This window comes from Artemia franciscana, chromosome 1 (assembly GCF_032884065.1).
Source record: "Artemia franciscana chromosome 1, ASM3288406v1, whole genome shotgun sequence".
Taxonomy (NCBI): Eukaryota; Metazoa; Arthropoda; class Branchiopoda; order Anostraca; family Artemiidae; genus Artemia; species Artemia franciscana.
The window spans coordinates 68,165,455-68,182,913 of NC_088863.1; the positions used below are offsets into that span (position 1 = coordinate 68,165,455).

Sequence of the window (17,459 nt, forward strand, 5' to 3'; positions counted from 1 at the left end):
CTTTTTACCATCTTTTGATAGCCGGAACTACTAAAGAATAAATGATAATCTATTATTAGCCTCATTTTTTCGATCTAACCTTCGATTTTTTTTTTTTTCTTTGTGTGTGACGAAATCCACACCAATCCTTCAGAGTGCCGCAGAAATAAAAGGCTTGAGAACCACTTTGAGAACATATTCATTTCTTGTCAAACATAGAGGAGGACAAAGGTTAAAAAACAGGGTGAAACCTTGCTGTTTATGTGAAGTGATGTGCAACAGGGTAGATTCATACAACTTTTGCCTTGTAATGAATATAAAAATACTACCAATGTATTAATACAAATTAAAGTTACAGTTGGACAATTATTCATAAATATACTCCTAAGTATCAGTGTTAGAATTAACTGTTATGAGAGTGTTTTCATGATTCAAATAAATTGCAAATGTACGAATGTCAATATTTTGCATATTTTAATATTCCGGTTGAAAAAAGTTCCATCTTTTTTTTTAGACTTGATGTCGAGATGCCTCACATATTACTGTTGACATTGTTCTATCTTGCTTTCCCAGGTAAAAGTTCTTCTTTTTTCTACCTCTCTTCTTCTTTTTCTTCTTCTAGAATTTGAATTAAACATGTGGTATTGCTGACTGGTTGAATAATTTGAGCAAAACAGGGCTAAGATGTAGATAATAATTTTTTTTGAGTAATGTATTTTTAGTTTCTCATCGGTCGTGCGATGTAAGTACTAAATTTGTGAGGGAGAATTCGTGGTCATATCGTATTCAAAAGATCTGAACTTTTGTCCTTCTTCCTATATTGTCTTTTATTTCGAATAATAACCGTTTTTTATCTGCTTCCTTCTCTCCCTTTCTCTTTTGCAGAATATCATTCCTTTAAATTCTCTAAAGTTAAGTATGACAACTAAATATTTTATATTGCTTTCAAAATGGGCAACGGGCCCCCATGCCCTTCTGCCTCAGAATGGATCCGATCAAAATTTTGAAATTGCCATTTGTTCCAAACAGTACAGAGATTAGATAACAAAAAATGCAGGTTTGACACAGTTCCCCGAGCCCATGAGTAAGTATTGTAAGTTATAACCCGGGGACATATAAGGTTTTTATGGAAGGTGTTATGGACATTTTGTAGGGGGCTCTTTTGATTGATAATTGAAGAGTCAAAAGTCAAAATGACCCTTTTTAAGAGCCAAAAGTGATTGGAGGGCAACTATCTCCACCCCCGTGCCCTCTTTTCTCCAGGTGTATCCGATCATACTTTTTAGATAACCGTCCTGTTTGAAACAGTCCAGATATCAAATAGCAATGCGTCCAGGGTTGAAATAACCCTCCAGATCCCGAGAGCAAGAATTTTAGCTTATGCCCTGTAGACATATAAGTTTTTCATGGAAGGGATGGCCACGTAAAGTTTCACAATCATATGAGGGCTCACACTCACTCGTTCACTCCCACAAAGTCACTCACTCACTTTCACACTGAGACTCACGGTCATTCCAATCGCTTACTTGCACTAGTTCTCGCAATCACTCACTCACACTCACTTACTCATTCGCACTGACACTCACTGAATCACACTCATTCACTCACTAACTCACTCACTCACACATAATAAACCCAGAGGCAAAATGAGGCTCGATTTTGTTCAGATTAGTCCAAATATCATATAAAAATTCCTTCAGGGTTGGCACAACCCACCCCCCTCCCCCTCCCAGAGCCCGGAGACAGGGGTCTGAAGTTATGCACCGGGCGCTTGCAAAGCTTTTCATTGAAGGGGTGACCTTTTAAACTTTGAAAAGGGCTCGTTTGACTAAAAATAGAAACTTGAATTATCCTTTGTAAATGTAAAGAGATTGGCGGGTAGCTAGCCCCCCCCTCTCCTGTCCCTTTTTTACTACAAATATATCCGATCGAAATTTTGAGACAGCAATTTTGTTCAAATTAGTCCAGAGATCAGCCAAAATGCCTCAAGGGTCGGTGCAGCCCCCCAGAGCCCAGGGGAAAGGGTTTTGAGATATGTCCCGGAGGCATAAGGTTCTTATGGAAAAGGTGGTTTTATAAACTTTGAAGGAGGCTCATTTGACTGGAAATAAAGGTTTTAATTGTCTTTTTAAGAGTCAAAATTGATCGGAGAGCAATTAGTCCCCCCCCCCAGTCTCATTTTCCCGAATATATCTGATTGAAATTTTAAGACAGTCATTCTGTTCAAAATGGTCATCATATAATATAACAATGCCTCCTGGGTTGACGCAATTTGGGGGCAACGGATTTAAAAGGGCAACGGTTTTAAACTGAGTCCGGGGCATATAAGTTATATATCGAAGGGGTAGTCGTACGGTTTGACACTTTTTTTTACTTCGATAACTTGTTACTTTGATATTGTTATTTGGATACTAGTATCAATACTCTGACGAAATTTTGATGTTAAAAACATTTATTATGTAATGGAGAACGTTGAAAAACTCTACGAATTGGCAATCAAAAAGGAAGAGAAATCAATTAAAGTAAACTCTCCAAAAAGAAGTTTTTCAAGGAAAAGTAAAGACCAGATTAAACTTAAAATCAGTGGAAATATAAACGTGTAATAATTCAAACTCAAAACGACCGGAAATTATTATTGAAGTATAAATGAAGTACAAAATGAACAGAAAATGAATAAACAATTATAGCCAAAAAAACATGCGGCTGAATACTATATATATAAAGATACCAATTACTAAAAGCTTGTCAGTTCAAGATGTAGTTCACTGTAGTTTTGTTTTTATTTTTAATGTTAAATAAGTACAAAAGAAATTATTTGTAACATAGTTCGTTCCCAGTAAAGCGACCAAGACGCGGTAGGCTTTAGGCTTTTACAGTAAGGGAGGAGACAGTAGCCAAACTCTTTTTGTAAAGAAAACTTTATGTTCTTTGAACAGTTTTGGAAAGAACTAATGAAATTAAAATGAATTTTTGATGTGTAATGATATTAATTGCTGAAACCTTGTCATTTCAAGATTTTATATCACTCTAATTTTAATTTTCAAGTTTTAACTAAGTACAAAAGAATATATGTGTAATATAATTCGTTTTCAATAAAGCACCAATGCGCTTGTTATTTTCTCAGGCTCGTAACTTTTGATGGGTAAGACTAAACTTGATGAAACTTATATATTTAAAACCAGCATTAAAATGCGATTCTTTTGATGTAGCTATTGGTATCAAAATTCCTATTGGTCAAAATTCAAAAAAAAAAAAATCAAAATTCTTATTGGTATCAAGATTGGTATCAAAATTCAAAATTGGTATCAAAATTGGGGACGGTAGCCCAACATTTGTTTGTAGGGGCTTTTGTTCATTTAGAGTTTTATTTGCATGTAAAATTTCAGTTTTCAAACAGTTCGTGGTAACGAACTGTAGTAAGGAGCGACCCGGCTCAATAGTAACCAAAACTCTAAAAAATGGAATTTTGATACCAATAGCTACATTCAAAACCCCCTAGAAGTCATAGAATCTTAACGAAAATCACACCATCAGATTCAGCGTATCAGAGAACCCTACTGTAGAAGTTTCAAGCTCCTATCTACAAAAATGTGGAATTTTGTATTTTTTCTGCTACCTCATCAACGCCCCGCTCTTTACGCTAAAATTTTTTACTGTTTTAAAAAGAAGAATTGAGAGAAAGAGTCAAACTTTAGCGTAAAGAATGGGGCGTTGATGAGGTAGCAGCCTCTTTCATATACGAAGTAATTTCTGTGCGTTTTAAGGTTTAATGTCGCTCCTTACTTCCAGTTAAAAAAACTTGTTTTTTTTTATTTAATCCTCGTTCTAAGATTTAGATATTCATTAATTTAGTACCTGTTACTAACAAGAGAACTCATACTAACAAGAAAACTATTTTCCTCAAGTTGAATTGCTCTTAAAGGTATTTTTTCTTCTCGTTACATGACTTGTGCTTCATTCGTACGCCAAGGGAGATACACACATCTCCCGTATGACCTATCCAGTCAGACAAGGTTTCAAGCCATCCATTTGACCTATCCAGTCAAGCCATCTCCACAAATCTCCACATCTCCACAAATTCTAAAAAACACTCTGCTTTAGGGTCAGACACTGGGCCACCAGACACTGGGCCACAATACCACCAGTATCTGGACGGGGGTCGTAATTAGGGGAAATGGGCCCTTATATTTATCTTGTACTCTAAAGGCACCATAAGAAGAAGGTCACCACTAACCCAAACTTTTGTGCTATCGGTCATATTAGATTATAAAGAATTTGAGGTAATTTTTTTTCTTTTTAGATCTCAATGCCGGTGTTTACTGTGCAGATGACGAAGAAATCCCCAAGTCAAAAACGGATTATACTTTCAAAATTAAGATTATCAACAGGAATGAGAATCAAAATGCAAACTTAAACAAAGCCAGCTCTTCTTATTCAATTGGAGGAAATAAGCATTACAAGAACCCATCTCTTCGGTCATCAACTACTATTGCTCATTCAAACAATCCGTGTAAAAAATCTAGAAACGATTCTCTACTGAGCGAAGTCAACCTTACTGGTAATAGAAAAGAGACTATGGGAAACATTTATGAAGGTAAATGTCTCAAAGTGTAAGATCAGGCACATATTCGGGAAAAAATAAATACATATTAGGCAGCCAGCGCTAAGCCTCTTATTGCATATGGAATTACCGTCTCGTCCCAAAAAAAAAATTCTACTTGCATTAAACTTCTATATTAGCTAATTTCTTTCCATGTTTAATTTTGATATGTTCACTAGTTTGAGTGGAGACCCCTTTTTTATGAATACTTTTGAATAAGTGACCTATACGTGATTCTCCACAATGCTAAATATTTAACATGGACATTATTCCTTTCTTATTAGTCCTAGCGACAAATTTTATAGAAGGAAAAAAGCTGGGCCAAAGCGCTCTTAAAGAAGGTCCATTAAAATTGAATAAACCATAAACTCTATAACAATGGAGGATCGAATAGTTCTGAAGTTTCAAGTAACATCTCTGGTAATATATCTTTGCAAAAACATTTAAATTTACTTTGGAAATTCTTCATGCCAATAACCGATTCTAAGTACTACCCAAATTTTCTTTCTGAAAAAACACAAAGCAGCATAATTGAAAATCTTTTTAAAAGGTTACACTTTTGGAAAAGGTAAAAAAGCACTATAAAAGTTTGCAATTTTCAATAATTACTTTGAGACAACTAAAACTCGCTGTAGCATCAGGTCCCAGAAACCAACATAGGTGTTCCAAGCCTCCCTCTTTGCATCCTCGTAGGGAATATCAATTTCCATTAATATTTCCTTACAATCTTCTTCCACCCTGCTCTGAGTTGACCAACATTTAGTTTGGCCCTAAATGATTGGTCAAAAAAATAAGATCTTTACGAATATGCCATCATTTATCCACAGATCGTGTCTGGAATCACTTGATGTCCTTTTATCAAGCTCAACATCCCCATAAACCCTCCTCAAAATTTGAAACTTGACAACCCTAACCATTCCTGAGATATTACAGACATAAAATTTCACAAGCTAGATAAATATAAGGTGTCTTGATTTAATCTATTTTCTCCACAACATTCCCAGAAAGTTCTAACTTAAGAGCATTGGCATTTACTTAAGTACTGCAGATAGATAATTTTTACATCCTGGAAGGACACACTGTTTTTGGTTTGGCTCACTATCCCCGCAACATTTCATGAATATTTCAACCTAATACCCCCAGCTGTCTTTTGGTATTGCAAAAGCCTCTATTTTGGCAACATTGATGAACATGGTATGCTTTCATTTAGTTCTTTATTTCTTCAAATTCTTTTAAATTACAACTAATAGCCTTAGGCTTTCATGAGCTATTACTCATACGTCCTTTTGACAACCTGGATTGACTCAGCGTTTTCATTTAATTTAATCCCTCTCAAGATTCAAATAAAGTTTCAATTTAACACCCTTAACTTTTACTGAGATATTGCACAATCTCCCCTTTTCCTTGTTAAAACACATGCTAAAGAATTGCAAATTTGCATTATCCAAAGTTATTGTCCCAGGGCAAATGAAATTTATATCATCTCCTTGGGGAATATTGTTGAAATTTTTAGCTATTTTCAACAAAAAGACAGTTATATTTTTGACCTCACATCATAAGACGTAACAGGAGAAAACTAGAAAGGTAAAAGACTGGCTGCCTTCCAATCACTTTCCATTCTCAAACAATGCACTAGAGCTTTCATTTACACTCTCAATTTCCAATCGAAATACGCCCCTTAGAGTTTCAATTTCTATAACCGTCTCTCCCACATGAATTTTTTCTGAAAAAAAAAAAAAAACAATAAGCAGCACATTGAAGGCTTATGGTCTCCTGCTACAGGCAACGCTCAAGCGTTGCCTCTAATATTGTGTAGAGATGAACCTAGGATAAACCTAGCTGACCTAGATGATTCAATTGATTTAATCTTTAGGACATCTGAAAAAGACGCAAGACGGGGCTGGCTAACCTCCAATCACTTTTAACCCTTAAAAGGGGGGCTAGAACTATCGATTTCCATTTGAATGAGCCGTCTCTAAGGTTCTTACTACCGACCTATAATAAAAAGTGGCTCCGAAAAAGTCTAATACATTGAAGACTTATGGCCTTTTACAACAGGTAACGCTAGAGAATTGGCTCTGATAATAGCAAAATAGACCAAGAAAGCTAATACAAGCTATACATACCCATTTAACTCTGAATTTACCTCCAATTATTTACATCTTTCTTTTCACCTCTAATTCTATAATAATAACAATAATATTTATCCTTCCAATATTCCTACCACACTCAACCAAGACCACTTACATCTTTCCAGTCCCTCACATAATTTTCAGGTTTTTACCTCTAATATGTTTGCATTAGTTAAATAAACTACTAGAGCTAAGACAGCTAAAATGCCCGTTTAACTCTTTTTTTTTACCTCCAATAACTTGTATCCTTCTTTGCAATAATTGTATTTGAAGATAATATCAGCACCTTATTCTTCCATGATCCCTAGCAGATATCACGTAGGTTCTTATGTCTCTTCAACCTCTCTTGAGATTTTTAACTTTTATACAGCTATTTTATCAACCTCTCTTGAGATTTTTAACTTTTATACAGCTATTTTATTTTTATACCATGTAAATATGCCACGAAAGCTAAGACAGCAAGACTTGTTTAATACTTGTGCAATACTTGTTTAACGTTGCAATCCTTTGGCAAATCGTAGCATTTGAGATCTGGCTGCATACTTGTCATCAGCAAGGTCTTTCCGCAGCTGATGGCTCGAAAATAGACAACGACTCTCGGTCCCATTAGCTGATGTGTCTCCTGCGCTCCCCAGGTGGCTCCAGGCAGATCTGATGTTGGATAGCCAGTTCCTGTTTTGAATAACACGTTGCTTCCTTCACGACAGTAACGGTAGTTATTACAGATATTGTGTCGTCAAGGCTCGGCGGTACGTGGCCATACCATTGGAGGTGTCCGAATTTCATCACATTTCATATGGGAAGCCAGCTTCCAGTTTTACTATGGATGGTATCGTTGTTTGACTCTCGTTAATCATCTGAGCTTAAAAATATAACCAAAGGCATTTATGAATCAAGTTATCTAGACCCCGGGCTTCTGAGGTTTTCCTATAGAGCCACCCCAGAAGCCCAACCTGGGCTTCTGGGCTCTTATTCTATAGGGGTCTCATCAGACGGAGAAAAATAGCCCAGGGACAGCTAGACATCCCTCTTTAACTCTTTATTCACATTTTTTTGTTGTTTTAGCTTAGTGAAGAACAAACCGAAGAGAATCAGATAGTGGAGCAAAAAAATATGATATCCTACCAAAGAGAAGCAACTTTTGAACAGAATTGTATCATGTATTATCTTGTTAAAATATACGTTTGTTACACCATTTTTTATGCCGATAATGCAGTTCATGATAAAATTTATACTTTATTTCAATATTATGTTCTCATAGTTTGAAAGAACACGAAGCTATAAAACATAATTTTCAAAGAAGCCCTTAAAATCTTTCTATGATATTTCAGTTCCTTATTAGCGCTGAAGAAAAAAGATTAAAAAAAGGAAGACCCAGGACTGATTCCAGCGAAAAAGGGATTTTCTTTGTTGCTGAAGATGGGAAACTGTAATTCTCCTAAATGGGATTTTGGCTATGGTGATTCAAATGGTACAGTTTTCATTTTGACCAAACAATATTAATGTGTGTTTTTAGGCTATTTTTGCAAATTTTCAATAAAATTGTTTTCGCAACACACTTTAACTAATACCAAAAAAAACTTACTTGAATCAGTTTCGAATGGCAATTCGTCTTCACCCGAGTGCTTTTTTTTGTGTCTTTTTTTAATTATTGCTTCCCAGAGTTCTTACGACCAGTGATTCTATATTGATACCTTTTTATCCTATATATAACCAGTTAGATGTATTTTGAAAAGAAATACTGGGTATGGACATGACATCCTCTAACCTCTATTTTTGTTTTGTAGATACTAATGGCACTGGTGAAGAAAATCCAACAGCTGTGTTTGTACCTTTAGACTTGCTAGAAAATTACAAAGATGATACAAATGGAGAAAAACTTGAGCCATCATCAAACTTAATAGCCGATGTGGATATAGAACCAGAAGATAGTAAGAAAGAGGTGATATGACTGTTTCTTTGCAGTTTCCGTGGGGCTTTTTTGGTTTGGTCTTTAGGCTACTTACGTTTATGTGTCATAGTTTTGTTGCAAATAGCAAGCAAAATTCAAAAAAATCATAAAACTTCGATCGCAAGCTAAACTTGGCACAAAAATCTCTATATAAACCCTTTCAAATAGTTCGTGGTAACGAACTGTAGAAAGGAGTGCCCCGGCTCAATAGTAACCAAAACTCTAAAAAATGGAATTTTGATATCAATAGCTACATAAAACGAATTGCATTTTAATGCTGATCTTAAATATATAAGTTTAATCATGTTTAATCTGACCCATCAAAAGTTACGAGCCTGAGAAAATTCGCCTTATTTTAGAAAATAGGGGGGAACAACCCCTAAAAGTCATATAATCTTAACGAAAATCACACCATCAGATTCAGCGTATCAGAGAACCCTTTTGTAGAAGTTTCAAGCTCCTATTTAAAGAGAAAAAAATGTGGAATTTTGTATATTTTGCCAGAAGGCAGATCACGGATGCGTGTTTATTTGTTTTTTTGTGTTTTTTTTATCCCAAGGGTGATCGTATCGACCCAGTGGTCCTAGAGTCTTGTGAGAGGGCTCATTCAAAAGGAAATGAAAAGTTCTAGTGCCCTTTTTAAGTGACCAAAAAAATTGGAGGGTACCTAGGTCCCCTCCCACACTAATTATTTTCCCAAAGTCACCAAATCAAAATTTCTGAGATAGTAATTTTATTCAGCGTAGTCAAAAAACCTTATAAACTTGTGGCCCGTGGGAGGGGCCACAAGTTACAAACTTTGACCAGTGCTTACATATATTAATGGTTACTTGGAAGTGTACAGTCGGTTTCAGGGGAATTTTAGGTTGTGGTGGGGGGGGGGGGGGGTTGATAAGAGGGTAATATGTTAGGGGAACTTCCCTTGGAGGAATTTTTCATGGACGAAGAAAATTTTCATGAAGGGAGCGCAAGATGTTCTAGCATTATTAAAAAAAAATGAAAAGATAAATATGAAAAAGTTGTTTCAACTGACAGTAAGGAGAAGCATTAAAACTTAAAATGAACAGAAATTATTACGCAAATAATGGGCTCACCTACTCCTAATATCTCGCTCTTTGCGCTAAATTATTTTTAGTAATTTCAACTATTTACTCTACGGCTTTTGTGATTCAGGGGTCATTCTTAAGAAATTGGGAAAAATTTAAGCTTCAGTGTAAAGAGCGAGGTACTGACGAGGGGATGAACTCCTTCATATACGTAATAAAAACATGAATACAGAAGTTCGTTACGTAAGCTAATTTGTAAGTTACCTATATCTTTTACTAATCAAAACATTCGTAAAAAATTAAACGTTCTTGTTGCCTTTTTAAGTAACCAAAAAATCGGGGAGCGACTAGGCCTTCTCCCCCGGTCCTTTTTTTCTTGAAATCATTCGGTCATAACTATGAGAAAACCATTTAGCCAAAAAAAAAAAAATACATATGCAAATTTCGTTTTAGTTATTCATCTGCGGAGAGCCAAAATCAAAACATGCATTGATTCAAAACTTTCAGAAATTAAATATAAGAAAAACAAGTTTTTTTAACGGAAAGTAAGGAGCGACATTAAAACTTTAAACGAACAGAAATTACTTCTTATATGAAAGGGGCTGCTTCTCATCAACGCCACGCTCTTTACGCTAAAACTTTTTATTGTTTAAAAAAGTAGAGTTAAGAGAAAGAGTCAAACTTTAGCGTAAAGAGCGGGGCGTTGATGAGGAAGCAGCCCCTTTCATATACGAAGTAATTTCTGCTCGTTTTAAGTTTTAATGTCGCTCCTTACTTTCCATTAAAAAAACTTGTTTTTTTCATTTAATTTTTATAAAGAAGCCTACTAGATGAGCTAAAATTCCTATCATCAAAATTTTTGGACTTCTGTATGGAATTGTTAGATAAAGCTTGACTGCCAGTCAGACCTACACAATCCGAATGTTGTTTAGGAGAGGTGGGGTGTGTAATTGTACCCAGATCTATTCCAAAATCTTGCAAATTTTCTATAATTTTCTCGATTAAAAATAAGATCTTTTCGATTTACCAAAAGCTTGAAATTCTCTTTCTTATCAATTTCAAAGCCTCTTGAAAAAAAAATAATTTTGGAAAAAAAAATCTTGAAAAGCTGCTGTTGAGGTTTTAAATCTTGATAGATTATGTTTAAAGTGAATACTGAGAAATGATTGGTAAATGGTCAAGTAAATGCTTACACGATGTTTTTGTCTTTTTATGAGATACAAAATTTTGCTTTAATACATGCTTCAATATTTCGGTCGTTTCAAAAGTGTGGTAAGCAGAAAAAAGGACTAGGTTATTCCTAACTTTCGCAAGGAATTCCGATTATCGGAGCATGAAAATGTAATCACCATTTTTATTACTTTTTACTTAATGTATTTTAAAAAAAACTATTTAAGATTTCTAGATTTTTTTTTGTAATTATTGTTTAAGTATTGCTGTAATTAAAGTTCTTAGTACTTCGGTCTAATGTTTATTTAATCATAGACAACGCAATAGCGCTGGCTAACCTGCCATAGCACCCACGGCAAGGTTTGTAAGTTATGCCATGGATGCATATAAGATAATTATAAGAAGGGTGGTCATATAAGCTTCGGAGGGGGCTTATTGGATTTGATATCAGAAGCTGTAACGTCCTTTTTTAGATTCAAAGTGATTGGAGGGCAGCTACCCCCTCCCCCTCCCGAACCCATCATTTCCCTAAACACATCCAGTCAAAATTTTGAGATAACCATTTTGTTCAGCGTAGTTAAAAGGTCTGGAAATAATATCTTTGAGGATTACAACTCTCTAACATTTCTCAGGACAAGGGTTAAAAGTTATGCCCTGGGGGCATATAAGGTTTCTATAGAAAGGGTGTTCGTGTAAACTTTGGAAGGGGCTAATTGGATAGGCAATCTGAAATTCTAGAGCCCCTTTTAAGATTTAAAGTGATCGGAGGGCGAATACCACCCTCCTCACACCTTGTATTTTCCCAAAATGTGTCTGATAGGAATTTTCGAATGGCCATGTGTTGTTGCAGAAACTTGGAAAAAGATTCATTTGATTGGAAAGTGAAATGGCTAGTACCCTTTTTAGTAGTCCAAGGTGATTAGTAGGCAACAAGCCTTCCCCGCGCCCATTAATTACCAAAACAAATCTAATCAAAATTTTGAGATAGCTGTTTTGTTTTGCGTAGTTGAAGGGTCTGAAATTTATGTTTTTGAGGGTGACAACCGTCCAGGACCCTCAGCGCAAGGGTTGTAAGACCACTCGTTCAAATATAGTCCGAAGATCATATAACAAGATCTTTGGGGCTGACAGAATCCCTCAGAGTCTGAGGGGTAAGGGTTGTAAGCTATGCCCCAGGGGCTATAAGGCTTTTACGGAAAGGGTGAGCGTGTGAACTTTAGAAGAGGTTCATTTGATTGCATATGTACGGTTCTAATTCCCTTTAAAAAGTTAAATATGATGGAGAGCAAGTAGCTTTCCCCTCCCTGAAATCCTCTTTTTCCGAAACGCATTTAGTTAAAATTGTGAGACAGTCATTTTGCTACCAATAGTCCAAAGATCAGATATTAATTTCTTTAGGGTGGACATAATCTCCTAGAGCCCATGAGAAAATAACACCCCGGGTATATATATATTTTATGGAGCGTGTGGTCGCATAAACTTTGGATCGGACAGAGCTCATCTGATTGGAAGTCCGAAGTTTCAGTGTCCTTTTTAGGAGTCAATAATAAATGGAAGGTAATCAGCCCACCCCTCAAGCCTATCATTTTACAAAACACATCCAATCGAAATTTTAAGAGAGGTATTTTGCTCAGCATTTTTGAACTGGCAAATAATTATGTCTTTGATGATATCAACCTTCCCACAGTCGTCAGTACAGGGGAAGTAAGTTAGATAATTCATTCATTGTTTACGCTTAGTATGTGTTACTGAGAAAGGTATGCATGTTTGAGCTTCAGTTTCCCAGAAGAAGAAGGGCACTTGGGTAATACTTTCAGAATATGTTTAAGAGAGAGTTGAACTAAATCAAAGTACGTTATTTGTACACGAATTGTTAAAAGGGTGTAATACAGGAATAACTGGCAATATTAATTTGGAAAATTCAGGAAATGATAAGGGAGATGATCAAAAAGGCAGTATTTGCATGCTACCAATACTTCTGCCACTATCACCACAGCTTCGTCATTGTCAAAACTGTGTATCTAAAGAATTTATTTTGGTATAAAGTTGGAACTTTTAGAGAATTCTGAAAGGGGAAGATCATCCTACCAAAAGGCAATATGTACACGCTACTGCTAATATCACTGTTACTACTACATTTACTGCAGCTACTACTGCTACTACTTCTATTGCAACTACTTCTGAGGGTAAGAGCGTTCATATGAAAACTGCAAGAAGTATATGAACATACAGGTTATCAAAAGAACATATCAGCAATACCATAGCAATGGCTTATTGTAGTAAGTTGAAACTTCCAGAACTTGATGAGAGAGATGTTTTAATGACAAAAAGGCAATACGTTAATACTACTGCTGCTAGTAGTACTATCGCTTAGCAATATTATTACTAGTAACATCAATACTACTAGTGTGACTACTGTTACAACTATGTCTAAGGGTATGAAGGTGAAAATTTCAATGAATTTTAGGGGGGGGTGAACTGAATCACAACATGCCGTATGTATGCGGGTTGTCAAAAGGGAGTAACAGCAATATCTTAGGAACACGGTCTGGTGTATGAATATGAAACTAACAGGGTTTTTTGTGAGGGATGTGAAACTAACCAAAAGAAAATATTTCCATCCTATTACTACTGCTTCTACTTATACTACTACTACTGTTGCTATTATTACTACTTTTATTACTACTGCTGCCACTAAAGCTTAAGCTACTACAATTAATTCTACTGTTACTATTAATACTACTGCTATTTAAACTAAGTGTATTAATGTGAAAAAATTCGAATATTTACAAAGTGTATGGAACTAATTTGAAACAAACTATGGCCACACAGGTTGTCAAGCGGAAGCATCAGAAACTTTCAGTTTTTTGAAGGGGATGTTGAAGGAACCAAAGGTGCTACTAATATTGCTACAATTATCGCTTCTGCGCCTGCTATTGGTGTTAAGATGAAACTTTTAAGGAATATTCAGTTGGATGTTGAACTAAATCAAAACAAATTATGAGCATGTGGACTTTCAAAAAAATGACAAAGAAATAACTGAAGAGCAGCTAATATTATTAAGTTAGGCTTTTCAGAGAATATCGTGGATGATTTTGAAATTGAAAGTAGGCAGTAAGCGTATAATCATTGAAGAATAAGACTTAGTGCTTTTTACAATAACATTTGCACAATAACTGGATAGGTCAAATCAGTTGTAGTTTGTTCATGGAATTTGTAGAGGGGGATCCGCTCCAGGACTAGTTTAATTGGTATAATTTTTATTTCCAGTATTTAATTGAAATTCCAATTCTCTTATTCGTCATTGAAATGCCTAATAAGCCCTGAAGACATTCTATTCTCTACGTTCCAGAGTCACATAAAAACCCATAAATATAGAACTGTCTCTATCTACAATACCATGCTGACTTCTTGCTATTTTTACTTTTTTGAATATTTATTTTATCCAGTTCCAAAAAAATAATTGACATAAATTTACTGTGGATTATTACTGTTATCAGTCGTATTTCATGTAACACCAGCGCTACTTGCGTGATATTTATCTCTGCATCAGCATGTTGTACGAAATGTCTGCTAAAGTGAATTTAATCAAAATATGTATATTTTTCTCACAATTTAAAAATTTTGTGTGCACGTATAAGCTGTACCAATTCTCTTTTTCTATTTTTATCAGTTTTATCATACAGCACTAGGAGAACAAGTTTTGTTTTTGTCTGGTCGTTCAGACTTCGCCACTACTTTTTGTGAAATCATTTATGTAGTTTATTTCGGCCTGTTCCAGTTCCCAGGCGCTCAACTCAGTCAGAGACGGTCTATGTTGTATTTTCCCTCTCCTGATAAGACTTTGATATTTTCAGACTTCTCCGTGGAGAAATTTTATTGATTGATTTTATTGATTCGTGGATTTTATTGATCCGTGGAGATTGATTTTAGCACTGCTTAGCTTCAGTCGTAGTTAATGAAAAGCAAATTTACATGTAAATAGAATTGAGTCAGTTTACTTTATCGTTTAATTTTTTCAATAATTTTGGGATTAAACAGAGTCGTTTCAATTAAACCAGGTTTAAAGGAACTGCACTGATAGCGTGGTAGCTTGCCTTAAGAATCATTTATCCCCGCGCATTATATATTTCTATCTGATGGTTCAGGCAGTGTGAACAAACCAAAAGCAAAAGACAGGTTACGCGCATGGAGTGTCGGTCAAGCTTTGACTACGAGTGGAAAAGAAGACATCAAATTTCTAAACACAATGGAAAAGTGATGAAAATCCAAAGAAAAGAGGCTCCATGAGAATTTTTCAAAACAAGTGTATACAAGATAGTAAAAAAAAATCCCGATTACAATTCGGGGCTGATACTGATACAACGCTTAAGAAGGACAAGCAAAAGTTGAGAAGGGCGGGCTGTGTACCCAGAATCTTTTTCCCCAGACAGGAGTGTTTTTGAAGACGCTGGGATGGCTCATTCTAGTCAAGAGGTAAGTTTTTCCCTGGGAAGAAAGTAATGAGCTACGTTAAGATTTCTAACTAAGAGATATTAGAGAAGAAATTACTACAAATATGTGCCTTCGTCTCTTTACGTTAGTTTTTGATGTCACACCATCGATTAACACAGATTATGAGAAAGAGTCAAGTATAAGGCAAGACGTTTCCGATCATAGACCCAACAAATTATTTTTTACATGTGTTACCAAGCCGGAACACACTACATTATTATTTGCTAATTCCAAGACTGTCCGAAAAATTTCACGTTGAATGCAAGAAATGTATTGGTGGAAATACAATCTACATCATCTTTTGTGTCTGAGCTACTTAAAGTGTTAAAAATCGATTGCACTGAAAAATCTCTACATATTTCAACAATTAGTGGAGTTGTTGTTGAAAGTTAGAAAAACGATTTGTGAAGTATAGTACAAAAGGGTCCAGGAATAAGGAAGCAAATCTCTAGAGAAAACTAAAGGAAGTACCTTATTTCATGTGGTCCTAGTCAACCAAAGCGGAGTTTATTCCTAGTTGATCCTTTAATACACAAAATGAAACAATGGTGTTTTCATCCCGGATGGTATTAGGATTGCCAATTTTTAGAATGCAATAACAAGAAAGATGCTGCCTTCTGCTTCATCTGTTCCCTTTGCTCTATTGGTCGGAGATGCGAACAATTTAAAGAAGCTTTGCTTGATGTCGGTCTGTGGCAATGACACAAAGTGAAGAGCAAAGTAAAGGCGAAGAAAGGAAAACTGACAAGGCATTTCTCTTCTGAGTCACACAAAGCAGTATTGTCATATTTTTCTCACTTCATCGATAACATCAGTCTTGTGGATTTCCTACTTGATGAAAGCACTCAAACTGAGGTTTTGAAGCAAACAAAAGACGAAGAGCCAAACAGAAAATTGTGAAAATGTTTTTGGATGTTGCAGGGACCCTAGCAAGATAGGGCATTGACTGAAACCAACATACAATAGTTACTGTACCTAGTTTAAAGCAATAGTTTCAGCCATTTACGAAAATACCGAAAACACCGATGCGAAGACGAATGTGCAAGTTAGCAGCCTTCTGAAAAGGATTCTAAATTTTGAATTTATCGCTTAGCTTGAAAAAAAAAACCATGTGCAAGATCAGGATAGCAGTAGAAAAATTTGAAGAAGAGATGAACATAATCAACACAATCCAGATGCTTGATGCTGTAAAGAAAACTTTTCGAAAGAATACCAGAGGATCAAATAAACAGTTTCACTGACAGTGCAAAAGTGATTGCGAGAATGAGAGAAGCCGATCCAGAAGCAGATTTCTCTAGACATCATCGTCAGCAACTTGGGCCATCTCATTTGAACAGGTGTACTCTGAGTCAAGCCGACATCTCAATGCTTCAGCTCTATTAACAACGTTTTAAATCTGCTTGAAATGATGTGAGATAATATCAGAGCTTGTCTTGCCAATTTTAAGCCATTTTGCTCCTTACTTCGACTTCCTTTAAAAAGGCCTTCAGTTGCATGTTTTGAGCTAGCAACAACGTTTCTTCTACACTAAGAAAGACTTCCAGATTCTACTGCTTTTTAAGTAGAGCTTGAAGTTCTGTTTCAGTTTTGACGGCGGTACTTGCTTCAGAGAACCCCTTGGTGAAAGAAATTGCCGACAACATCAGCCTAAACAAATTAATTACCTTTGCAAATTGGCTGCAGCAGCACCTGTCATTGTTGCTGCTGCCAAAAGAACATTTAGCAAGCTCAAGTTTGTTAAGAAGTTTCTGAAAACTTCCATGGTTAATTCTTGACTAGATTCCCTCATGTTGTTGACGAATGAGAAAGACCTCATCAATGCCATTGTGTGTCTCTTTAGATTAGCATAAATGATAAAGGATTAATGTGTAATAAATTTTCACAAGTTGTATAATATGATCTAGGAGTCGTTTAAATGAGGAGATCCCCCCCCCCGGTCTAGATGCTTCAAGCCACCCCTGCTGACAAGAGAAAATAAAAATAAATATAAATAAATACATATAGGCCTATAAGAGGCATTATCTCCTCCTTTGTCTTCCAGTTATTAGACTTTACTCTGACTGTTTAACTCTAAGGTTTTCTTATTT

General features: G+C 35.7%; 1 protein-coding gene across 2 annotated transcripts in view; it reads left to right on the forward strand.

Annotated features, from left to right (window-relative positions):
* LOC136033245 (uncharacterized) overlaps positions 1 to 17,459 on the forward strand; it is a 61,159-nt gene that overhangs the window by 8,940 nt on the left and 34,760 nt on the right. For both annotated transcript variants that reach the window (XM_065713968.1, XM_065713978.1), the window contains exons 2-4: positions 494 to 552; positions 4,280 to 4,573; positions 8,499 to 8,653. In XM_065713968.1, the coding sequence (XP_065570040.1) occupies positions 507 to 552; positions 4,280 to 4,573; positions 8,499 to 8,653 (495 nt within the window). In that variant the 5' untranslated portion in view covers positions 494 to 506. The remainder of the gene's footprint in view (positions 1 to 493; positions 553 to 4,279; positions 4,574 to 8,498; positions 8,654 to 17,459) is intronic.